The sequence below is a fragment of the Myotis daubentonii genome, chromosome 9, assembly GCF_963259705.1.
Source record: "Myotis daubentonii chromosome 9, mMyoDau2.1, whole genome shotgun sequence".
Classification (NCBI taxonomy): Eukaryota; Metazoa; Chordata; class Mammalia; order Chiroptera; family Vespertilionidae; genus Myotis; species Myotis daubentonii.
In genome coordinates, this window is record NC_081848.1 from 55,223,516 (window position 1) to 55,250,379 (window position 26,864).

Below are 26,864 nucleotides of genomic sequence, written 5' to 3' on the forward strand. Positions count from 1 at the left end.
GAAGGGTGTTGGTGGGAGCCTCTCCCGCCTCCAAGGCAGCACTAAGGACCCTTTGGGTGCAGGCATCTGCCCCCCAAGGGCGCAGGCCAGGCTGAGGGACCCCTCACTCCCTGTCCCGTGCACGAAGTCGTGCATCGGTCTTCTAGTAGACTATATTTCCATTCCCCACTTTTATCCATATAGGTGATTAAAGAGAGTTCTTTAAATGGTTTTTCTCCTGTCTCTCTGGGGTTATCCTCCTCCCCTCCCTTCCTGTCATTCATTCATGGTTAAAAACAATAAAACAATATAATGAGGAACAATATAACAATATAAAAAATGAGAATTTCTATAATGGAGTTAAAACCACAATTCCTTGTTTACCTTGAAAAATAAGAGATAAGAAAAAGTAGGCCCACATATAAGAAGACATGGAGAAACAGATAAAAATTATTTTAAATGCCTATCAGTGATAGCCAGATTCTTGATTGGAAGTTCTTTCAATTTATAATCCTTAAAAAGATAACAGTAACAGCAAGCAATTTTTCAACTGACCAAAAAACATTTAATCCTTTATCATACAATGCAAGAGTCACAGCACACTTGAGAACAAGAAAATAAGATTCAAAAGGAAAAATATTTTTACCTAATAAATTATGCACACAAATATGAATTTTGTATTACTACTAAGTTTGAGAAGTTAATTAAAAAACAAAACAAAACACAAAACTGTACCTGAGATATTTGGCCCTGAGTTGTTCGAATATTTAAAGATTGGCTTCTTGTTACCATTGCTCCAGAAAGAGATTTTCCATTCACCTTTCTTTCAAGGTGACAACTTGCTAGTGATCTCTCTTCAAGAAGAACAGCATCCCAAGGATCCTCTGCTAGCAAACCTGGAACATTTTTCTCTTCTTCATAGTCTAATACCTCCACACTGTCCACCTTAGGCTTACTTAGGGGATCTAAGTCTAACCAGTCAAATTTACTGATATCTTCAGACTTTGGAGATACCTGTAGATTGCTGATTGTAGCTTTTGAATTTGTTATTTCCAAATCAGTCCTTGCTTTTCCATTTTTTAAAAATGCTGATGTACTAGCTATTTTGTCAAACAGCTTTGCCATGTCAGGACTGACTACTGGATGACAGATAGGTAAGCTTCCTTGTGGATGAAACTGTGTGGCCGATGTCAAAGGATATGAAAAATATGGGGACTGTCCTGGAAGACTTAAATATATAGGTTCTGTGGATGGAAAAGTAGGCATTCTTGGATTAAAGCCGTTTTGGAATGCAGTCTGTTTACTACTATAAGTTGACTGATAAATAGAAGGTAAAGTATAAGTGGAAGGCCCAGATAAACCAGTTGGCCACTGTCCTCTCTGAATAGTAGGTCTCAGATACAGCTGTGCTGAAAACGAAGGGCTCAGAATAGGAGTAACTGGCATTGCAGGTGTTTTCCTTGTCTCAAAACTGTCATCTAGCAATAGTTTCTCCAGTTCAGCTTGGGTTAGCTTTTCTACATCAATATCAACTGCTCTTTTTTGGGTATCTGATTCAGGAAACACCATGAGGTCATAATCCTGTTTGTTATAAACTTGTGCTCTTTGTCTGGTGCTGCTTGACAACTCAAAGCCTCGCTGATTATCAGTTACTTGTCTACCTTTCTGCAGTTTTGCTAAAGCCTCTGCTTCCATCTGTAACGCTTCTTCTTTGTCCACATCTTTTGTTCTTGTTGGGTCCAGATGTGAAGATGAACATTGCTTAAATCCATTGCTGCTGGATATCTGAGCCATGTCCACTTAACAGACCAACCTTCCTCTAATCTTTTTTTTTTCTTGTAGCTCCCAATAGCAAGACCTATACACAAAAATAAACATAATACTCAATTAAATTGTTTAAACACAAATTTTATTTTTAACGTATAATTTAGTTAGCTTTTAAAGCCACTTACAAACACACTACCAAATAAAATAAAATAAAATAAAATGAAGTTAGGGGTGAAAGAACACTTAAAATTTCTTATACACTCACTGTTAGGTTAAGGAAGATATTTAGACATAAATATCTTGACTGCCCCATTCCCAGGAAAGCTACAACAGTAAATGAACTCAACAAGCTTTCACTTCAGCTGTCACAATAGCTACCATAAACCAGTGGCAGTTCTGCCAGAATTCTTGACATGAAATGGCTTAAATGCTAGTCACTAATTTGCAAGAGTTCCAACAGGATTTACTGTTATGCAAATAGCAAATCAAAAAGAGTTTCAATCTTTTGCTATTTGTTAAACTACTCAAAAGCCAATTAGCAATAAAAGTACTCAATACTTAGTCAATAAAATTAAGAAACTAAAAGTCTATCAAATATCATATGAAAAACTATTCAGTTTATCACATAGTTTTGATCACACTTCTATTCTGATTATATTTAATTAAAATCAGTAGTTATAATACTAAATTTTTTTTCTAATTGCTAAAATATTCAGAAGACAGCTTATTAAACTTCCTCATAGATCAGTTTTATTTTTAATTTATACTTCTCTGTTTAAGAGAAACACTTAATTCAAATCAAGATTACCCTGTGAAGTAATAGGACCAATTAAAGGGTTAGTTATCTACTGTGTAACAGAGGGCACATTTCCTGCTTCTAATCAGTATAATACAGGTGTTAAGTGTGGGTTCTGGAGTCAGACCACCTTGATTTATGAGGCTGTAGGACCTTGGGGAAATGAAAACTTTTTCATGCCTTAGTTTCCTAATTTCTAAAATGAAAAAAGTATCTATTTCTTAAATTATAAGGATTAAATGAAACAATGCAACTCAAAGTGTTTAAGCATTGGCCTTGAGTATAAGCACTAAATAAATGGCACCTATTATTGATCTAATCTAGTATGAGATACACCTAGTTTGAAGACTTAGAAAGCAAGAGAGCTCCTGTTTACGTCCTTTTTCTAGCATAGTGCTTGTCTACAGTATACACTTACTAAATATTTCATGAAAGGACATAGGAAAACACCCACAGCAAATTCAAATTAATATAACACAAGTGAAAATCCTAAGTGTTGAGGTAATACTAAATTTAAAAAAAAAGTGTTAGTGATGAGGACATGAAGAAAGAGGTATCCAAGGAAGACAACCTTTGCAATTCTTTTATACAACTACTAGAGGCCCTGTGGGGTTCCTCGACCTAGCCTGTGGGGATCCGGCCAAAACCAGCTCTCCAACATCCCGAGGGTCCCAGATTGCGAGGGTGCAGGCCAGGCAGAGGGATCCCACTGGTGTATGATTGGGGCCGGGGAGGGACCAATCGTGGGAGAGCTCCAGGGCGTGTCTGACCCATCTCCTGTCTCACCCAGTCCTGATCCGACAGACCCCAGCAGCAAGCTAACCTACCAATCAGAGCGTCTGTCCCCTGATGGTCAGTGCGTGTCATAGTGACTGGTCTAACAGTCGGACACAGCCTATAGGCTTTTATTATGTAGGATAGCTGAATTTGAGGCATTTCACTGAAAAGCTATTCCAAATTTTTCCCTTCTGTGGTAGACCACAAACTAGGCACAATGTACACTTAAAATTTATACACTTCATTGTATGTAAATGTCTTATCAAAAGACAAAACTGGCCCTAGTTGGTTTGGCTTACTGGATAGAGCGTCCGCCTGCAGACTGAAGGGTCCCGGGTTCAATTCCAGGCAGGGGCACATGCCTGGGCTGTGGACTTGATCCCCAGTAGGGGGCATGCAAGAGGCAGCCAATCAATGATTCTCTCTCATCATTGATGTTTCTATCTCTCCCTCTCCCTTCCTCTCTGAAATCAATAAAAATGTTTTTTAAAAAAGAAAAAACTGGAAACAAATATTGACTCTTGCTAAATATGCACAAAGTAATTAGAAGAAAGTACTAATATCTACAATTTACTTTAAAATGCATCAAAAAATAAGATGAATTGACTAATGGAGGGATAATAGATGAATTTGTGATAAGGGAAGTAAGGAAAAATGTTAGCAGTAAAGTCTAGGTCAGTGATGGCGAACCTATGACACATGTGTCAGAGGTGACAGGCAAACTCATTTTTTTGATTTTTCTTTGTTAAATGGCATTTAAATATATAAAATAAATATGTCTTTGTTTTACTATGGTTGTAAATATCAAAAAATTTCTATATGTAACATGGCACCAGAGTTAAGTTAGGGTTTTTCAAAATGCTGACACGCCGAGCTCAAAAGGTTCGCCATCACTGGTCTAGGTGGTAGGTATACGGGTAGTCACTTTGAAATTGTTTCAACTTGGCTAGATTACTGAATATTTTCAAAATAAAATGCTGAGTGCAGGGGGAAGAGGCACAAATTCCTCCCATTCCAGTATACACTGCCCTTTGCAATGTGACTTTACTGCTCCTCCCATAAGGAGGTGGGGTCTACTTCTTTACTTCATCTAAGCTGGTTTTGTGATTTTCTTTGACCAAGATAATATGAAAGAAGTGACACTGTGGGAGTTCTCAGTCAGGGTCATAAAAGGCCAGTGCTTCAGCTCTTCCTTTTTTGTGTGCAGCCACTGTCATGTGAGTACTTATAAAGAATGAGAGCCAGGGAAGAGAGGCCCAAGCAATAACTAGCACAAACCACCAAACATGTGAGTGAAGTCACCCTCTTAAACCATTCATCCATAGTCCAAATGACCACACCCACATGAGTGACCCAAGGCATGACCAGCAAAAGAAACCACCCAACATCATAAGTTCAAGCCAAATTGCTAACCCACAATATCATTTTGCAATGGTTTGTTACACAGTAATAGAAACTGATAAACCTTTTATTTTTACTTTTAGAACACAAAACTGAAGTCACTTACCTATTTAATAACAATAAATTTCTGTTTTAACCAGGACAGTCACCAACACTACCTTCCCTTTACAATTCAGAGAATGAACAGTTCCCCTTTCCTTTCTAAAGCTGCTCCCTTTGCTTATATCCTTAATCCCACTAAATTCCCCTACTTCTTTATGATTGCCTCCTTTGCATTAATAATTTCTCCTTCACTTGCTTTTCTGCTCCTTTGCCATAAAAATGTTCAAGTTTTCTCCATACTGAAGGGAAATCTTCTCAACATTCTCCTTTAGACTCCAGTAGCTTCCATCTCCATTTTCTCCTTTCAGGGCCAAACTTCTCAAATGGGTCCTTTCTTTACTCATTCTGTCTTGGAAAAAATCTACTTGTCCTTCAGGGCCCAGTTCAAATATAGCTTTTTGCCTGAAGCTTTTCTTAATGCAGCTCCTATCAGAATTCATCTTTTTAACTCAACTAATAATTCTTATCTTTATTTTGTAGACTTTATGCTGCTTTTGCCTGCTCGGCATCCTTTCTTCTGGTAGTGGTATCTATAATTTCCTTTTTGGAAACTACTTATCTCCCTTTTATTCCATCTAGTTTGAATAGGGCTGGACCGTATTTTCACCCCATCCCATCTTCCCCAACCACTCCAGAGGACCCAAGACTAGCCAATGAGAGTGAAACTCAGGACTTCTGAAACTTTGTACAGGAAGCTCATCGTTGAGGTTGCTAAGCCGATAGGGTGTAAGCCTGACACTGCTGTATTGACTATCATTGCCTCCACTTGAGGAGATGCTATCTGAGAATGTGTATCCAAGCCAGAAGAGAGCGAAGATAAATGAGACAGATTCTGGATACTACATTAAGCATCTGGATCTAAACCATATTATATTCAAGGTCAGTCTTGTCTTTTATGTGAAGCAATAAAACCCACTCTTTGCTTTAAGCCATTTTAAAATTACTTTCTGCCACGATAACCAAAAATATATTTATTAACACAGAATCTGTAACATGCATGTCCACCTAACTGACAAAAATATGTTTCTTAAGTGCAGAGGCCTACTTTGCTGTTTTTCTTCCCTACAACATTTAAAACCACCTTGCTTAATAAATATGGAACTAAATTTAATGAACATGTGTGTTAACAGGAGGGAATAAGGACTAATGAACAGTCCTGAAAAAAGGATTTCAGATCTCACAAGAGTATGGAGGTTTTATTGGAGAAATGAGTTAAGTGTAAATTGCTTGTTACTGAACACAACACATTGACTATTCCCTCCCTCCACACACACACACACAAAATCAGATGGAAAGAACAAAATAACAATTTACAAAGATATAAAGATTCATCTTCCACAAACATAATGACACTGTTATTTAAGTAGTCTCCTGGCTCCCATATTTGATAATAATATGACATTGTTCTGAAAGGGGATCTGGATTTTTTTTAAGTGAGTTTGAGATACAGTTTATTCGATGGAGAACATACTTATTCCAAGTATTTCAAATTAATGTTATTGCTCATTTACTAACAAAGGTATAAAATTAATAGCCTGAAATACATTTTAATAATGAATGTGGTGTTTCACATTATCAATTAATTTGCTTGCTCAATTCCTGGTCCCAACCCAAAATAGTATGCTAAAGTATACAAAATAGTATGCTAAAGTTAGTATATGCTAAAGCAAATTCAACTCAGTGATAGTGATCTATTAGCAGCTAAATTACCATACTTTAATTTTCCATGTGAATACTCAAATGGTAAAAAGGGCTTTAAAAATTGTCCAAAAGTAACCCTGTGCTTCAGCTATTTTCCTGGGGCTGCTGTACTGACATGCTCCATTAATTTTTAAAAATGAAACTTCATCTGATGACAAACATTTAGCAGGAAATAATTCCCTGCATGCTAATTCAAAATGAAAACTTCAATGCTAATGTTCTCCTAATTCAAACTGGGAAAGACAATATAAGTAGTGTTTGAATGATGACTGTATACCATCTGCCAAAAATTTCCCAACATAAAGTAACCCAGTAATGAACTCAAGTCCGAAGCTACTTTAAATTCTTCAAAAGAGGCAATTAAGCTATTCAGTTAAACTTTTGGATACCATTTACAGACCCAAAAGAATTAGTTTAAAAGCTCTTGGCTTCTTCTGCGATAGACATTCATTTAGAATTTAAATTTAAATCTCAGGAAAAAAATAAAGCAAGCCAGCCCTGCTACTCATCTAAATGCTCTCCCATCTTAAAATTTAAAAAAATAAACTAAGAAAATGGAGAAACAATGATTTCAGTTCAACAATACAAATATATCTCATCTACACAAAGAAAAAATAAATCATGGTACCTCCTTGGAATTGAGTATTATGCCACCATTAAAAATAAATTTATGAAGACTATAATAACTATGGAAAATATGTTAAAATTGTAACACCCTAGCCAATTTGGCTCAAGTGGATAGAGCAACGGTGTATGGACCAAAGGGTCCCAGGTTTGATTTCGGTCAAGGGCACATACCTTGGTTGCAGGCTCCTCCCAGGCCCAGTCCCTGGTCAGGGCTTGTGCACGAGGCAACCAAGCGATGTTTCTCTCACATCAATATTTCTCTCTTTCTTTCCCTCTCTCTTCCACTTTAAAAAAAAAAAAAAAATCAATGGAAAAATATCCTCGGGTGAGGATTTAAAAAAAAAAATTGTAGTAAATATACCTTAGGCCAAACATTGCTTTAAGCATTATATTAACTAATTTAACCCTCAAAAATTCTATTAAGTAGCTACTATTATTATCCCAAGTATACAAATGAAACTTAAGCACAAGTTATATTATCTGCCAAAGTTCATAGCAGCTAGCGGTGAAATCAGGACTCAAATTTAGGCAGTTCTAATTCACTATGATATATTTTAATGTTAACAGTTATCTAGAATCATTAAGTGTCTAAACATACCTCATTCATTATAAATATCAAGTTTCTTCCTTAATCCTGGGGTTATTTCTATATGCACTAATAAATTTTATTGTTTCTTTTAATTCTACCATTAATTAGTTAATACTGCTAGTTAGTTATAACATGTATCAATTTATTGGTTAATTTTTTTATCACCAGATGACCAGCAAATTTATAATTTCATTGAGGGCATGAATTCTTATTTTATTCATCCTCTACTTTCAAACCTACTATAGTTCTTGAATGAATGCACCAACGACTAGAGAACTTAAGACATCAATCCTTTAACAAAGAAGTTCTAATTCTGAAACAAAAGAACATACTCAGCCTTGGACAGTGTTGCTCAGTGGTTGAGTGTCAAAGATCACTGGTTGAATTCCCAGTCAGGACACATGCTCTGATTGTGAGCTCGATCCCCAGTAGGGGGCATGCAGGAGGCAGCCAATCAGTGATGTCTCTCTCTCATTGATGTTTCTATTTCTCTCCCTTCCTCTTTCTCTCTTTAAAACCAATAAAACATTTTTTTAAAAAGAACATACTTAAAGAGCTCATTTATTATTAATTCAACTAAATTTGAAAAATCATGTGGTTGAGTTTAGTATAAACAAGTGGTAACAGAAAATATTAACTTGTAAACTAGAAGGGAGATGGCAACAGAAAACTAAAAATAGAAGAGAAGTACTCTATCTGTGCTAAAAGGAAAAACTCCAATAGACAAGATAATATTCTCCTATCTCTACTGATTCATGGAGGGGAAAAATTCATCTGACAAAAGAAACCAAGTACTTTGGGGGTAGGCACTATACAAATTTGTCAAAAAGACAAAAGGAAGACTGACCAGGTATTGGGTGACATTAGGTTAAAGCAGCACACTATTCAAAAGAAACAGAAAGCAAGGCATGTTTGAAATTTAAAAATTGTAATATTTATATTAATGAACAAAACAGATGAAATTAATTTCAATATATTTTACTTAATCCAACATATCCAAATTATTATTTAAATAAGTAACCCATATAAAAAATATGAAAGGGTTATTTTACATTATTTTTTAAAATATATTTTTATTGATTTCAGAGAGGAAAGAGAAGAAGAGAAAAACATGAATGATGAGAGAGAATCATTGATCGGCTGCCTCCTGCACACCCCCTACTAGGAATCAAGTCCACAACTTGGGTATGTGCCCTGACTGGAATTGAACTGTGACTTCCTGGTTCATAGGTCAATGCTCAATCACTGAGCCACACCAGCCAGGCTACATTCTTTTTTTTATACTTAAGTCTTCAAAATCTGGTATATATTTACACTTACCACATTTCAACTTAGACTAGCTACATTTCAAGTGTTCAGCAGTCAAAGGTGGCTAGTGGACAACACAAGATTAGAATTTATGAAGAAAGGAACTAAAAGCATGATAAATAAGCTTCATTATGGTAAGGAAAATTTATCTTCACAAAAGTTACCCCTTCCCTCAGGTCGATAAAGTATTCCAAATATCTAATAGTTATTTTTCAGAAGGAAATTTTATATTTTTAAGTCCCACAAATGTCACATAGCCTTTTAACTAAAGCCTATCTTATCATCTTTGAAAACTTTTTAGAGTATATAATTTCCAATTAAACTTTTCTACAATTAGAAAAATTTTAACATTTTATAGAGAAATATGTTGACAATGCCACTGAGCCACATTGGCCGAATTGGATAAGTTACAAAAAGATTAAATATTTAAATGTAATAAAAGGTAATAAAATCAAAAGAAAACAGAATGCTATGTAACCTCAGGATGAAAGGAAGCTACCCTAATATGGCAAACAAGCACCAATGAATTTATTAATTTCTTCAATAAATATTTATTGGGTGTATACTATAAGCCAGGCACTGTTCTAGGAGCTGAAAAGTAAAATAAAATAACCAATAAAAATGTCAATGAAAAGACAATAAACTAGAAACAAAATATTTGCTACTTATATCACAGAGAAAGAGGTAACTTTACTAATACATAACAAGGAGCTAATAAAGGAAAACAACCATATGGGAAAGGGGCTGAAGAGTCTGAAAAAGCAGTTCACAATAAAGATGTTTACTCTTGAGGCAATAGCAATTTAAAAGTTACACTAAAGCTAATATAAACCAAATTGATAACAAACTTACAGAGAAAGTGAAAAATATTCAAACTAAAATTTATTAGATACATAAAACAGTAAAGAAAATTTTATAGTAATTTTTAATGATGTCACGTAAGTGGAAAGGTTGAAAAATTAATGAACTAAGCATCCATCTTATGAAAGAGAAATAAGAGCAAAAGAGCCCTGACAGGTTTGACTTAGTGGTTAGAGTGTCAGCCTGTGCACCAAAGGGTTGTGGGTTCAATTCCTGGTCAAGGGCACGTGCCTGAGTTGCAGGTTCAATTCCCATGCACATGCAGGAGGCAAACAATTGATGTGTCTCTCTCACATCAATGTTTCTCTCTCTCTCTCTTCCCTACTCCCTCCCTCCCTTCCAGCCCTCTAATCAAATCTTGGTCTTTCTGGTGACCAGTCCCCATCCTGAAGCTATCTAGGGGTCCCCAACACTAGAAATCGCATTAGCATACAAAAGACTCTTCTTATCACTCTGGTGATTCCCAGGGCTTTAAATTATTTAAAACATGTTTTGGTTGATACTTTAGAGACAAAGGGAATAGAATGGAGAGATAGAAACATTGATGAGAGAGAAACATCAACATCAATCGGCTGCCTCCTGCATGTGCCCTACTGGGAATCGAGTCCGAAACCCCAGCATGTACCCTGACCCAAAATTGAACCGGGGACCTCTTGGTTCATGAGTCAACGCTCAACCCTGAGCCACACTGACCAGGCAATTCCCAAGGTTTTAGAAGTTGCATTGCAGGAACTGGAGACAAAGACCAATTTGTTGTTGTTGTTAATCCTCACCTGAGGATATTTTTCCCATTGATTTTTACAGAGTGGAAGAGAGGGGGAGAAAGAGAGAAAGAAACATCAATGTGAGAGAGACATATCCATTGGTTGCCTCCTGCAACCAGGCTGGGGATCAAGCCTGCAACCAAGCTACATGCTCCTGACTGAAATTGAGTTTGAGGGCTTATGCTCTAACCTCTGAGCAAAACCAGCTAGGGCAAAGACAAATTTTTTTATTATTGTTATATCACAGTTCATTTAATGAAATTATATATAGCAATGCCAATGAGCAAATTAAAAAATTTTAATAGACTAAACTTAGAGACAATGTTAATGGAGAGACAAATATACATATGATTCCATTCATATAAAGCTCAAAAACATAAAAAAACTAAATTATATTAAAACTATATATATATATATATATATATATATATATATATATATATGCCTAAGCAACCATTTGACTGTTCGACCGGTAGCTATGACACACAATGACCACCAGCGGGACAGACACTCAACACACAGGCATGGAAACATGGAACAGACTGATGAATCTCAGAGGGAAAGGGGAAGGGAGTAGGTCGGGAAGAGATCAACGAAAGATCTTACATGTATACTGGAGGCCCAGTGCACAGATTCGTGCACTGGTGGGGTCTCTCGGCCTGGTCTGTGAGGATTGGGCCGAAACCAGCCTGGCCTGCAGGAATCGGGCCGAAACCAGCAGTCCCACATCCCCCGAGGGATCCCAGATTGCGAGAGGGCACAGGCCAGGCCGAGGGACCCCACCAGTCTATGAATCCATGCACCAGGCCTCTTGTGCTTATATAAGGGTAAAACTGTGAAGGAAAAGAAAGGATTATCAAAAGTTAACATAGTGATTACTCATAGAGGGAGGGAGAGAGATTGATGATCAGGAAGAAGTGCCCTGGGGACTTCTGGAATATCAGCAATGTTCTAGTTCCTAACCTATCTACTGATCATGTAAGTGTTTACTTTAGAAGTATGCGTTCGATAATCATAGATGCTTTATGTACTTTTCTGTGTGTTATCTACACTAATAAAAGACAAACATGCAAATTGACCATACCTTTGCTATGCCTTAAGCCACACCCACCAGCCAATCAGAGCGGCTATATGCAAATTAACCCAACCAAGATGGCGCCCGGCAACCACAGAGCTGGAGCAAGCAGGAGGTTTGGTTGCCCCAGTGATGGAGGAAGCCAAGCTTCCCGCCTGCCGTGACCGGCTCTGAGTTCCACTCAAAGCAACAAAGTTTCAATTATAGAAGATAAATAAACCCCTGATACCTGCTTTCAGCTGGCTGTGGCCATGGAGCTGGAGTGAGCAGGAGGCTTGGGTTGCCCCTGGCAACGGAGGAAACCAAGCTTCCCGCCGGCCTTGGCCGCCAGCTCTGGCCGCCGGCTCTGAGCTCCATTCAAGGCTACAAAGTTTCAATTATAGAAGTTAAATAAATCCCAGAATAAAAAAGAAAAAAAGAAGCTGGGAGCTTCCATCGCTGGGGGGCTTGGCCAGCCTGAAAATGGCCCTCAGCCCCTCACCCAGACTGGCCAGGCACCCCCCCGCCACCCTGAAGGGGTTGTGGCCAGCCTGCAAACATCCCTCAGCCCCTCACCCAGGCTGACCAAACCTCCATGGGGTGAGGGTCCCCATTGGGGGGAGGGGGGGGCTTGACCAGCCTGCAAACAGCCATCAGCCACTCACCCAGGCTGACCAAACCTCCATGGGGTGAGGGTCCCCCATGGGAGGGCTTGCCCAGCCTGCAAACAGCCATCAGCCCCTCACCCAGGCTGGCCAGGCACCCCAGTGGGGACCCCCACTCCAAAGGGGGTGTGACCAGCCTACAAACACCCATTAGCCCCTCACTCAGGCTGGCCAGGCACCCCAGGGGGACCCCCACCCTGATCCGGGACACCCTTCAGGGCAAACCAGCTGGTCCCCACCTGTGAACCAGGCGTCTATCCTATATAATAAAAGGGTAATATGCAAATTGACCCTAACAGCAGAATGACTGGGAATGACCGGTCACTATGACACACACTGACCACCAGGGGGCCGACACTCAATGCAGAAGCTGTCCCCTGGTGGTCAGTGCGCTCCCACAGGGGGAGCTCTGCTCAGCCACAAGCCAGGCTGATGGCTGCCAGCACAGCAGTGGTGGCGGGAGCATCTCCCGCTTCCTCAGCAGCACTAAGGATGTCCGACTGCAGCTTAGGTCTGCTCCCTGCTGGTAAGTGGACATCCCCCGAGGGCTGCTGGGCTTCCAGAGGGATGTCTGACTGCCAGCTTGGGCCCAATCCCCCGGGTAGCGGGCCTAAGCCAGCAGGTGGTCATCCTCCGAGGGGTCCCAGACTGCAAGAGGGCATAGGCCGGGCTGAGGGACCCCCCTAGTGCACAAATTTTTGTGCACCAGGTCTCTAGTCTATACTAATAAAAGAGAAAAATGGTAATTGGCGTACGACGATACCCTTTTCATTGGCTAATCAGGGCTATATGCAAATTAACTGCCAACTATGATTGGCAGTTAACTGCCAACAAGATGGCGGTTAATTTGCATATGTAGGCACAATGCAGGGAGGCGAAAGGGAAAGCAGGAAGAAGCCCCCTGCCACTGACAGTGATTGGAAACCCAGCCATGATTGGAGAATCAGGTGCCTTTTCCGCCCTGGCCAGTGATAGCAGGAAGTAGGGGTGGAACCAGCAATGGGAGCTGGGCACGGTCGAAGCTGGCAGTCCCAGGAGCTAGGGGTCCCTTGCCTGGGCCTAAAGCGAAGCCCACGATCACGGGGCCGCTGCAGCTGCGGGTCCCCGCTGCCCGGGCCGGACGCCTCAGCCAGAGGCATCCTGCAGGGGCAGGGGCGGAGCCTGCAACCGCGGGGAGCTGGGGGTCCCCTGCCCAGGCCTGACACCTCTGCCAGAGGCCTCAGGCCTGGTCAAGGGGCCGATCCGGTGATTGGTGATCGGAGGGTGATGAGGATCAACTCCTCTGGCCGAGGCATCAGGCCTGGGTGGGGGGCAGAGCCGGGGATTGGGGGGATATGATGGTCCCCTTGCCCAGGCCTGAAGCCTGGGTCAGAGGCGTCAGGCTTGGGCGGAGGGTGGAGCAAGCGATCAGAGGGAGATGGGGGTCCCCTGCCCAGGCATGATTCCTGGGCCAGAGGCCTCAGGCCTGGGCGGGGGCCAGAGCCAGTGATCGGGGGGAGATGGGGGTCCCCTGTCCAAGCCTGACACCTCTGGCGGAGGCGTCAGGCCTGGGCAAGGGGCCGATCAGGCGATCGGAGTGTGATGGGGGCCTACGCCTCTGGCCGAGGCATCAGGCCTGGGCAAGGGGCAGAGCCAGTGATGGGGGGAAATGAGGGTCCCCTGTCCAAGCCTGACACCTCTGTCAGAGGCGTCAGGCCTGGGCAAGGGGCCGATCCTGCGATTGGAGGGTGATGGGGGTCAACGCCTGAGGGCTCCCAGCATGTGAAAGGGGGCAGGCTGGGCTGAGGGACACTCCCCCCCCCCCCGCCACCCAGTGCACGAATTTCGTGCACCGGGCCCCTAGTTTATAATAAAAGCCTAATATGCTAAGTGTCTGGTCGTCTGGTTGGCCGTTCAACCAATCAAAGTGTAATATGCTAATGATATGCTAAGGCTACTCAACTGCTCGCTATGACATGTACTGACCACCAGGGGGCAGGCACTCCAAACAACAGGTTAACTTGCTGCTGGGTCCAGCCAATTGGGACTGAGCAAGATGGGTTGGAAACGCCCTGGAGCCCTCCCGCAGTCCCTCCCCAGCTGGCCAACCTCCTGCGTTCCTCCCCCAGCCCCTATCATGCACCGGTGGGGTCCGTTGGCCTGGACTGCGCCCTTTCGCAATCCAGGACCCCTCAGGGGATGTTGGAGAGCCGGTTTCTGCCTGACAGCGGAATGACCAGTTGCTATGATGTGCACTGACCCCCAGGGGGCAGGTGCTCAATGCAGGAGCTGCCCCCTGGGGGTCAGTGCACTTCCACAGGGGGGGGCACCGCTCAGCCAGAAGTCAGGCTCACAGCTGGTGAGCACAGTGGCAGTGGTGGGAGCCTCTCCCGCCTCCAAGGCAGCAATAAGAATGTCCGACTGGCAGTTTAGGCCTGCTCCCCCAAGGCCAGACTGAGGGACCCCCGCCCCGCGAGTGGACAAATTTCACGAACCGGGCCTCTAGTTTCACAATAAAACCACTTCCACATATTTTAAATACTACATTTTCATATCTATATTATGAAATGTGAAAAATAACAAAGAACACCTATATTATAAGTAGAACATGGGTATTTTTTTAATTAAATATTTTATTGATTATTTTACAGAGAGGAAGGGAGAGGGATAGAGAGTTAGAAACATCGATGAGAGAGAAACATCAATCAGCTGCCTCCTGCACACTCCCTATTGGGGATGTGCCCGCATCCAAGGTACATGCCCTTGACTGGAATCGAACCTGGGACCCTTCAGTCCGCAGGCTGATGCTCTATCCACTGAGCCAAACAGGTTAGGGCTAACATGGGTATTTTTTACCTACATGTGGCAAATTATGTAAACACAAGTTCAACTTCTTAGTGATACCATATAAAAATACAATTAAGAACTTTACTGTCCCTTTTCATTTGCCAATCTATAGGCTAAATTAAGGACACCACCCTTACTCATCAAGAGATGGAAAAAAGGATAAGTAAGACTGTAAAAGAAAACAAGCTATAAAATACGGTTTCTCAAATTTTCACCACGTGTGAATTACTTAATGGGCATTGCACATATTATCAATTTATGTAAAAATATTCATTGCATTTTAAAACACAAGTAAAACATTTAAAAATGAATAGTAAGATATTCCTATCAGTAAGAGATGATTGTACACTCTCACCATCCTATGTATATCCAGTAAATCTATCTTACTTCTTATTTGAATTAAATTAGAAAATACAAATTCAATTACAGTTTGTTAGGAAGGCAGCAATGTTTGGTGGTGGCTCTATCGGACAGTGATGGATATGTTCATAAAATCTTAGAGGCTCCTTTTTCCCCGCCATCTGGGAGCCTGGGGAGGCCTGCCGGGAATGGACTTCTACAACGACAAATAGGTCTAGAAGACTGTGGTCCAAGGCCATTTTTGCTGGCTATAAGTGTGGTCTCTGGAACCTGAGGGAGCACACAGCTCTTCTTAAAACTGAAAGTACTTATGTTTGAAATGAAACTGAATTCTATCTAGGAAAGAGATGTGTTTATGTGTACAAAGCAAAGAACAACACGGTGACTCCTCGTGACAAACCAAACAAAACCAGAGTAATCTGGGGAAGATAACTCATGCTCATGGAAACAGTGGCATGGTTCATGCTACATTCTGAAGAACCTTCCTTCTCAGGCCACTGGACACAGAATCTGTGTAATGCTGTACTCCTCAAGGATTTAAACTTAATAAAAAGTAAATTTTTTAAAATGTTCTCATGTTTGTTTTAAAAAATATAGGCTCTACCTTGAAATATTTCTAAATCTGAGCATTCCTTCATTATATTCCAGTTACCTTCTTAAACCAACCATGATCTGTTGCCTGGACTATTGAAATAGCCTCATAGTCCGTCTCTGCCATCCCTCTATCTCCCACTTGTAGACTATTCTCAACACAGTAACCAGAGTAATTCTGAAACACCTAGATCTTTTTATGCAGCCCTTTGCTCAGAACTTTTAACAGCTCCTATCTTTGCTCAGAGAAAAGGTAAAATCTTGACAATCCATCAGACACTCTAATATCTGGCCCACCTATTACTTCTCTCTTGTTAACTCTCCTCTCTGCTATTGTCCCATCAGCCTCCTTGTTCCTCATTATGCATCTCATTTAGAGCTTTTGCTCTTCTATTCCCTCTGACTTATCTTCCCCTGGATAGCTGAATGGATCACTCTCTAACTTTCTTCAAGTTTTCGTTGAGAAGGTGACTTCTGAGTCAAGTCCTCACTAACAACCTAATTAAAACCATAACTTTCTCTAACTTCACTGCCTATGCACTTTACTTATATTCTCCTTAGATTTAGTACCATCCAGTATACTATATATTTTACTTATTTATATTCGTGCATGGGGGGGGGGGGGTCCCTCATCCTGGCCTGCACCCTCTCCAATCTGGGACTCCTCGGGGGATGTCCAACTGCCTCTCGCAATCTGGGACCACTGGTTCCTAACCGTTTGCCTGCCTGCCAGCCCCTAACCCAGTGGTGGGCAAACTTTTTGACTCGAGGGCCACAATGGGTTCTTAAACTGGACCGGAGGGCCGGAACAAAAGCATGGATGGAGTGTTTGTGTGAACTAATATAAATTCAAAGTAAACATCAACACTAATAAAAGAGAAAAATGGTAATTGGCGTACGAGCTACCCTTTTCACTGGCTAATCAGGGCTATATGCAAATTAACCGCCAACTAAGATTGGCAGTTAACTGCCAACTAAGATTGGCAGTTAACTGCCAACAAGATGGTGGTTAATTTGCATATGTAGGCACAATGCAGGGAGGCGAAAGGGAAAGCAGGAAGAAGCCCCCTGCCACTGACAGTGAGCGGAAACCCAGGGGGGAGCTAAGAGCTGGGGGGCAGGGCAAAGGCGGCCCTGGGGCCGCCTTTGCCCTGCCCCCCAGCCATGATCGGAGAATCAGGTGCCTTTTCCGCCCTGGCCAGTGATAGCAGGAAGTAGGGGTGGAGCCAGCGATGGGAGCTGGGCAAGGTTGAAGCTGGCAGTCCCAGGAGCTAGGGGTCCCTTGCCTGGGCCTAAAGCGGAGCCCACGATCGCGGGGCCGCTGCAGCTGCGGGTCCCCGCTGCCCGGGCCGGACGCCTCAGCCAGAGGCGTCAGGCCTGGGCAAGGGGCCGATCCTGCGATTGGAGGGTGATGGGGGTCAACGCCTGAGGGCTCCCAGTATGTGAGAGGGGGCAGGCTGGGCTAAGGGACACTCCCACCCACACACACCCAGTGCACGAATTTCGTGCACCAGGCCCCTAGTCATTACATAAAAGGGTATGGTCTTTTTTTTCAATAGTTTTATTCATTTCAAATGGGCCGGATCCGGCCCGCGGGCCGTAGTTTGCCCATGGCTGCCCTAACCCCTCTGCCTGCCTGCCTGATTGCCCCTAATCACCTCTACCTGCCTGCCTGGTCGCCCCTAACTGCTCCCCTACCGGCCTGATCACCCCTAACAGCTCCCCTGCTGGCCCGATCGCCCCTAATCACCTCTGCCTCGCCACAAACCCGGGACCCAGGCTTCCCTCCCTCTGGCTGGCAGCAGGCACCCAGGGCCCAGGCCAGCTGCAGCCACAGGGGACCGTGGGTGGGTGGCTTCGCCTGGGCCGGCTGCAGCCGCAGGGGACCGTGGGTGGGTGGCTTGTCTCTCTCCCGGGCTGCAGCCTGGCTGGTTCCCATTCCTCTTTCACGAGCTCATTTGTGCCTGGCTGGTCCCCATTCCTCTCTCACGAGCTCATTTGTGCCTGGCTGGTCCCCATTCCTCTCTCACGAGCTCATTTGTGCCTGGCTGGTCCCCATTCCTCTCTCCCCAGTGTTGAGTAACTGAGCAGTTACAGCGTGATGGCGTGAGGACATGATGACTACTTGCATATTAGCTCTTTATTATATAAGATTTTATTGTCTAGCTTTCCCCTCTAGACTGTAAATTTCAGGAAGCTGGGATTTATCTGTTGGGTTCACTCCTATAACTCAAGCACCTAGAACAGTCCTGAAATAAGCAAGCTTTCATTCAGATGTTTATTAAATCAATAAATGAAATTAACTCTAACATAGACCAGATTAGGAAGCAACTATTCACTGTAGAGTATCTTTGGTAATCTGTAAGATACTTAAAGCACACAAAAATATCATACTTAAAGTGAGTATTTTAACCTACAATATTTTTAATCTACTCTTGTTGCATTCGTTTTCATTTAAAGTATTTGGGAGTCATCTTACCCCATGTCAAATAATAAACCATTAATTTCTTTCTTTGAGAGAAGAAAATCATTGTGAATATTCTCAGAATTGGTTTTCAGAGACACATCATCCTTTTTAGTCAGACCAAAACACTATTTTGAAATACTTGTGGGAAATACAGTTCAAGTCTGCTGCTTGACAAGAAATACTGGGCCTTGGGCTCAACAGAGCAATTTGGCTATGACGACATGAAAGTAGTTGAGACTACCTTGGGAGAATGTGTAGAATGAAGGGAGAGAAAGAGATAAGGAAGAAATCATGAGGAAACTAAAGATCAGAGAACAATAACTGATAGGTATGAAGACTGGTATCAGAGAAATGAGGGAACAGAGCATCCTAAGAAGAAAGCAATCAGTATTGTCAGAAACTACAGGGAGGTGACATAAGATGAGGACTGAAAGCTGTAACCGGTTTGGCTCAGTGGATAGAGCATCGGCCTGTGGACTGAAAGGTCCCAGGTTCGATTCCGGTCAAGGGCATGTACCTCGGTTGTGGGCACATCCCCAGTGGGGGGTGTGCAGGAGGCAGCTGATCGATGTTTCTCTCTCATCGATGTTTCTAACTCTCTATCCCTCTCCCTTCCTCTCTGTAAAAAATCAATAAAATATATTTTTTAAAAAAAAAAAGATGAGGACTGAAAAATATTTAGATCTAAGTGCACATTTGTGATTATTTAGTTTTATTGGGATATAATTCACTTATATAATTCACTCATTTAAAGTATGCAATTCAGTTGTTTTTAGTATATTCAGAGTTGTGAATCATCACCATAACCAAATTTCAAAACATTTCTATCATCTCTGAAGAAATTTATTAGCAGTTACTCTTCATTCCCCACGCCCCCGACAATCATTAGTGATTTTCAAAGAGAGCAGTTTATACAAGTGTGGAAAAGTGAAAAATAGTAAGGAATTACAAATAACAAGGGCATATTATCCTTAAGAGGACTAGGAGAGACAGGTAGAGTGGAAGAGGTGTCAGGAATGGCTATTTAAAGTGGGAAGTGCCTGGCTGGTGTGGCTCAGTGGTTGAGTGTCCACCTATGAACCAGGAGGTCATGGTTCAATTTCCAGTCAGGGCACATACCCAGGTTACAGGCTTGATCCCCAGTGTGGGGTGTGCAGGAGGCTGCTGATCGATGACTCTCTTATCATTGATGCTTCTATATCTCTCTCTCTCCCTTCCACTCTGAAATCAATAAAAATATCCTATCTAATAATAGACAAACATAGTAACTGACCATACCTTCACTACGCCTCCCATTGGCTAATCAGCACAACATGCAAATTAACCGCCAACAAAGATGGCGGTTAATTTGCATACATAGGCTCCAAGTGGTGGAGGGAAGACTGAAGGCGAGCTGGAGCCGCGAAGACAGAAGACTGAAGGCGGCTCCAGCCGAAGCGAAGGCCTGGGTCCTGGGTGCCAGAGGAAAACCTGTGCCGGCAGCCAGGAGAAGGGAAGGCCTATTGCACAAATCTCTTCGTGCAACAGGCCTCTAGTTTTAAATAAATAAAGAAAGTGGGAAAGGACTTCAACATATGGTAGGTTGAAGAGAAGGATTCAGGGAACAAAGACTAAAAGGTACAAGAGCTAGAAGATAAATACTAGTTCAGATTCTGGGTTTGGTGAATAACAGAATCAGAAGCACAGATGAAAGCACTTGCAAAGGAAGAGATACCTTAGGAGACTGAAGTGATAAAGGTAAGGAAACAATGGATGACTGGCAGTGGGGAAAAGCCAATGGTGGAAAGTATATTTACTTCTCATTATCTAAACTTTAATAGACTTTCAAATATTTCATCACTGGCAAGCTTTACTATTTTAAAACAAAAGTGACAAGTATGCAATAGCAGGATTTTCCCTATTAGGCAAAAAATGAAATTGGAGCCATAAGCTGGACATAAGAAGAGGCTCCCCAGTTTCTTCACAAGAAAAATGGATGAGCTTAGCCTGGCTCCTGCATTCTTTAATCTCAATACCACACATAAGATTATGCTTTGCCCAAGTACTACAAACAATTAATAAAGGGCTTGATTCTCCCATTTTGACAAAAATCAATAGCTACACTGTTGTCGAATTAGCATTGATAGTCATTATACTTACTACCTTCAACCCTTAGAAGCAACATTCCACACATAAAAGATTCATAACCAGGGCATTCATCCAGGATAACTTTCTATATCTATACATGTGTACAACTGTATATGTTTGGGAGGGAGATACAGTCACAGCAAGAGGTTCCTGTTGAAAGACTTTTTACTGACAAAGTAGTTTTCATTCTAACTCAGCATCCCAACAGTAGTACTGCTTTGTGGAGATAATTGCTGAACTTTGGACTACTTTATTGTTCATTCATTTAACATGAATAATTAAATACACTCTAACATCACCCAATTCCAACATGACAAGTAACAGAAACCTTTTGTGCTAAGTCCTATGGTATGTGCTTCCATTCCAACTTGAATTAAGACAGGAAAAAATGAAACTGAGTAGCAAATGAGAACCCCCAAATAGAGAATAATGATAATAATGAAAAACTGATATGAACTCTGGAATTTTGCCCCCAAACTCCATTAATTTCTATGGCTAACAAAATCTTGATTTCACATGACACCAATTGCATGAAATTGCTAGTTTCGTAGAACAGTGATAAGAGGAGAAAATGATGGACCCAAGCTCAAATATCACACCTCCCTCTGTGTAATCTTATGCAAGCTACTTTATCTGCCTTTGTCTTAGTTTTCACAGCTGTAAACACAGATCACATGTCGTAGTGTTATGTGGTTAAATAAAATTATATATATAATGCCCAGTACATAACAGAATTAAAAAATACATCTGTCAAGCACTGGCTGGTATTTCTCAGTGGATAGAGCGTTGGCCCGAGCACTGAAGGGTCTGAAGGGTGGCAGGTTCAATCCCAGACCCTGGTCGAGGCTGGTTGGGGTGTGCGCAGGCAGGATGCAACAAATTGATCTCTCTCTCTCTCTCTCTCTCTCTCTCTCTCTCTCTCTTTCTCCTCCCCCACCCACGGCCTCCCACCCTGCTTCCCTCCCTTCTACTCTGTCTAAAAAGTCAATGGAAATAATATCCTTAGGTAAAAGGATTAACAAAAATAGTAATAATTATAACATCAGTCCAATTATTGGTCCTATCATTATAAACCGAAGCTTACTGCCAATAAGCATATGAAAAGATGCTCAACATCATTATTCATTAGTAAAATGCAAATCAAAACCACCAGATAGCACTTCACACCTTATAGAATGGCTATAATTTAAAATACAAAGACAAAAGATAATAACAAGGAAAACTACAGGAGAAACCAAGATGGCGGCATAGGTTAACGCCGGAGATTGCTGCCTTGAACAACCAATCAAAAATACAACTAAAAGATGGAATGGACATCATCCAGAACCACAGGAAGGCTGGCTAAGTGGAAATTCTACAACTAGGAGGAAAGAGAATATCATACCCAGACTCAGAGGAGGCGCAGTGCTGAAGTGAAATACTAAGGTGCGGAATGCGCGAGGAGCGGGCTGGCGGCGGAGGGCGCGGTTGTTGTTTTCAATCAGAAGGGAGTTTCAGACTCTGAGCTCCAGATCTGGGCGAGTCTCTAGGGACCCAGACTCAAACGGGAGAAGCGGGACTGTCTGGCTTCGGTCGGAACTCAAGGCAGCTTTCTCTCCGAGGTTTGCAGTGGTTGCTGGGACTCTGTGAGGCAGAGCCCCTCGGGACGGAACTGAGAGCAGCCATAACTGCTCGCTCCGCCCGCCCTGTTTGATCCCTGTGCAACCCACCCAGCCCAAGCCCTGCGCAGAGCCATTTGCCGGATAGCCTCAGGCAAACGCTAGATTAGCACCGCCCTAGAGATCCAGCACAGAAGTTGTCCCACTGCAGACACAGCTGACTCTCATAGCCAGTTGGCCTGGAGGTCAAATCAACCCCCAGTATTGCCGACAACAATCAAGGCTTAACTACAACAAGACTGCGCACAAAGACCACAAGGGGTGCACCAAGAAAGCATAAAAAATGCGGAGACAAAGAAACATGACAGAAATGGAGGATATAGAGCTAAAAACCACAATTTTAAGGTCTTTCAATAATTTTCTAGAAACTGCTGATAAATGTAGTGAGATCCTCAAGAAATCTAATGAGACCCTCGATGCTGTGATAAAGAACCAACTAGAAATTAAGCATACACTGACTGAAATAAAGAATATTATACAGACACCCAAGAGCAGACCAGAGGAGCGCAAGAATCAAGTCAAAGATTCGAAATGCGAAGAAGCAAAAAACACCCAACTGGAAAAGCAAAATGAAAAAAGAATCCGAAAATAATGACAGAAAACTTCCCCCACCTGGTGAAGAAATAGACTTACAGGTCCAGGAAGTGCAGAGAACCCCAAACAAAAGGAATCCAAAGAGGACCACACCAAGACACATCATAATTAAAATGCCAAGAACAAAAGACAAAGAGAGAATCTTAAAAGCAGCAAGAAAAAAATGTCAGTTACCTACAAGGGAATACCCATACGACTATCAGCTGATTTCTCAACAGAAACTTTGCAGGCCAGAAGGGAATGGCAAGAAATATTCAAAGTGATGAATACCAAGAACCTACAACCAAGATTACTTTATCCAGCAAAGCTATCATTCAGAACTGAAGGTCAGATAAAGAGCTTCACAGATGAGGAAAGGCTAAAGGAGTTTATCACCACCAAACCAGTATTACATGAAATGCTGAAAGGTATCCTTTAAGAAGAGGAAGAAGAAGAAAAAGGTAAAGATACAAATTATGAACAACAAACATGCATCTATCAACAAGTGAATCTAAGAATCAAGTGAACAAATAATCTGGTGATCATAATAGAATCAGGGACATAGAAAGGGAATGGACTATTCTTGAGGGGGAAAGGGGTGTGGGAGATGCGGGAAGAGACTGGACAAATATCGTGCACCTATGGATGAGGACAGTGGGAGGGGAGTAGGGTGGAGGGTGGGGCGGGAATTGGGAGGAGGGGAGTTATGGGGGGAAAAAAGAGGAACAAATGTAATAATCTGAACAATAAAGATTTAATTTAAAAAAAAAAGAAAATGCCGAAACCGGTTTAGCTCAGTGGATAGAGCGTCGGCCTGCGGACTGAAGGGTCCCAGGTTCGATTCCGGTCAAGGGCATGTACCTGGGTTGCGGGCATATCCCCAGTGGGAGATGTGCAGGAGGCAGCTGATCGATGTTTCTCTCTCATCGATGTTTCTAACTCTCTATCTCTCTCCCTTCCTCTCTGTAAAAAATCAATAAAATATATTAAAAAAAAGAAAAAAGAAAATGACAAGTGTTGACAAGGATGTAGAGAAATTTGAACATCATACTTTGCTGATGGGAATGTAAAATGGTAGTCATTTTGGAAAACACTTTTACGTTTCCTCAAAAAATTAAACAGAATTACCATATGACCGCTCCTAAATATACACCCAAAAGAATTAAAAAACAGGGACTTATAGAGAGCATTTGAGATCTTGCTCCCCAGCATATGTCATCAATTTAACTCAAATAAACTCATAAAAAAATCAAAAACAACAAAAAAAACAGGTATTATATACCTGTACACAAATGAACAACAGCATTATTCACAATAGCTAAAAGGTGCCTACAACCCAAGTATCATCAAGAAAAGGATATACAAAATGTGGTATATTACATACAATGGAATATTTATTTGACCATTAAAAGAAATAAAGTTCTGCCCTGGCCAGGTGGCTCAGTTGGTTGGAGCATCATCCCATACACCAAAAGGTTGCAGGTTCAATTCCTGGTCAGGGCTCATACCTACGTTACAAGATTGATCCCCAGTTGGGGCGCATATGAGAGGTAACTGATCAATGCTTCTCTCTCACATGAATGTTTTTTCTCTCTCTCTTTGAAAGTCAATTTAAAAAAAGCCAAGTGAGGATTTAAAAAAAAGAGAGAGAATAACATTTTGAAACATGTACAACATGTACAAAAACATTATACAAAGTTAAATAAGCCAGACACAAAAGGACAAACATTTCATGATTCTACCTATATGAAATACCTAGAACGGGTAAATTCATAGAGACAGTACATTAGCAGTTACTAAGAGCTGGAAAAAGGGGGAATGGGTAGTTACAGCTAAATGGTTACAGAGTTTCTGTGTGCGGTGAAAATTTTTTGGAAATAGACAGTGGTGAAAGTTGCATAAATATAATTAATGTCACTGAATAGTACACTTAAAAATGGTTAAAACCTGACCAGAGAGGTCAGTTGGTTAGAGCGTTGTCCCAACATGCCAAGGTTGTGGGTTTGATCCCTGGTTAGGGTATATACAACAATCAACCAATGAATGCATAAAAAAATGGAACAACAAAAACTGACGTTTCTCTGTCTCCCTTCCTCTCTTTCTCTCAAATCAATACCTTTAAAAAAAATGGTTAAAATAACAAATTTTATGTTACAGAATTTAAAAAAGTCATCTTGACAGAAACCTTCACACAATTTTCCATCTTCAAAAAACTTAATTCTAGAATCATATCTTTGACAATTAGCAAACATCAATAGTTTACAAACATAAAAAAAATAGGGGAAACCAGATCGCTGTACTATTTTAATTTTTCTGTTATCTAAAACTGTTCTAAAAATTTATTTAATTTTTTAAGACAGCTATTGAATCTCAAAATTATTATGCTAAGTGAAAGAAGGCTGAAGAGTCAAAAGGCTGTATGTATACTGTATGATGCCAATTTATATGACATTGCGGAAAAGCAAAATTATAGGAATAACAAGAACAAAAATTACTTGTTGCCAGAGACTGGAGGGTGAGTGGAAGGGACTGATTACAAAGAGTCATAAGGACACTTTTTGGAGTAATGGAAATATCCAATATCTTAATTGTGGTGGTAGTAGTTACACAATGTTGCTATTTATCACAATGTATAGAGCTGTACACCTAGAATGGATGAATTTTATTATACGTAAATTATATCTCAATAAATGATTTTTTAAAAATGTAAACAGTTATGTTTTCATGTCATGCACTGCAATACAGGCAGAATTCCAGTCTGATAAGTGTCATCATGAGGTTTAGTCAAATAAAAACAGGCTATGAAACCCGGAGCCAAAGAGCACCTTTTCCCAACTCAGCACTGTGATCTAAAACAAAAATGAACACACTAAACTAAAAAGAGGAGTCAGAACAGTTATAAATTACATTAGAAACACATATAAAGTAACTTAATAGATCAATGTGGCTATGGCAACTCATAGCAATATGGTTTTGTTGATAGAATTAGATCTCCTTTAGTGCTTATCTTGGGGGGAAAATACAGGCTTCACATAATTGCCAAAACTTCAAATAGAACATTTTAAAAAGTGTTTTACTGTCCCCTAATTAGACAGGTATTTTCCTAAGTCTACCTATCTCTCCCATCAACATCCATGTTTTTCCCCCTACCTCACCAGAAGGTAAGTACCTGCACTGATTTCTATTGTTTCATCTTCTGCACCGTTTTATCTTGAAAGGATTTTTGTCTTTGCTTTTTCCTCTCATTCCACAGCAGAACTGCCGGGAGCCGGTCCATCCTTGCTGTTTCAAGGGACCTGGCATATATGGCATACTTTTCTTAATATGTTTGCTCACCTTCTTGGCGCTGTGTTTTAACCAAAGTCACCTCTCCGAGAAAGGTTGAATCCCCAGGTAGGGATTTTCCCCTGAAGTTAGGGAGGGAATAAAACCCCTCAACTAAGTGCCAGGCGGGTAATTAATCCCTTTAACTACGAACAATCATGCTTAAACTACATAATCTTTTCTCCCTGGAATGGAGATAAGAAACGCCCTAACCTTTGTAATAGAGATTGATAGGATTGAATCAACTGGTATAAATACAGTTGTAACAAGACAGAAACACTCAGAACTCAGGAGACAGAATTCAGAAGACAGAACCTACACGGAGCCTAGAGACAGAAGAACTTCGCTGGCGAGAGCATGCCAGAGGATCCTGGACCGGGACTGGCCTCGGAGCCTAGAGACAGAGCCTAGCGGGAGAACATGGCAAGGGATCCTGGACTGAACCTGACTACAGAGATTGGCAGGAGAACCTGACTGGAACCTGGACACTGAACCTGACTGGAGAGCCTGGACAGAACCTGGCTGGAGAACCTAGCGAGGGAACATG

At 41.6% G+C, this 26,864-nt stretch overlaps 1 protein-coding gene and 1 pseudogene across 2 annotated transcripts in view; one reads left to right on the forward strand and one right to left on the reverse strand.

Annotated features, from left to right (window-relative positions):
* The window catches only part of PIK3C2A (phosphatidylinositol-4-phosphate 3-kinase catalytic subunit type 2 alpha), a 105,924-nt gene that overhangs the window by 72,306 nt on the left and 6,754 nt on the right, over positions 1-26,864 (reverse strand). Inside the window, exons 1-2 of one of the 2 annotated variants that reach the window (XM_059709030.1) lie at positions 7,980-7,999; positions 715-1,837 (exon numbers count right to left, since the gene is read on the reverse strand). In XM_059709030.1, the coding sequence (XP_059565013.1) occupies positions 715-1,773 (1,059 nt within the window). In that variant the 5' untranslated portion in view covers positions 1,774-1,837; positions 7,980-7,999. Of the gene's footprint in view, positions 1-714; positions 1,838-7,979; positions 8,000-26,864 lie in introns of those variants that run through there. The other variant, XM_059709029.1, reaches the window with a different exon arrangement.
* LOC132241903 (large ribosomal subunit protein eL33-like) lies at positions 15,212-16,118 on the forward strand (annotated as a pseudogene).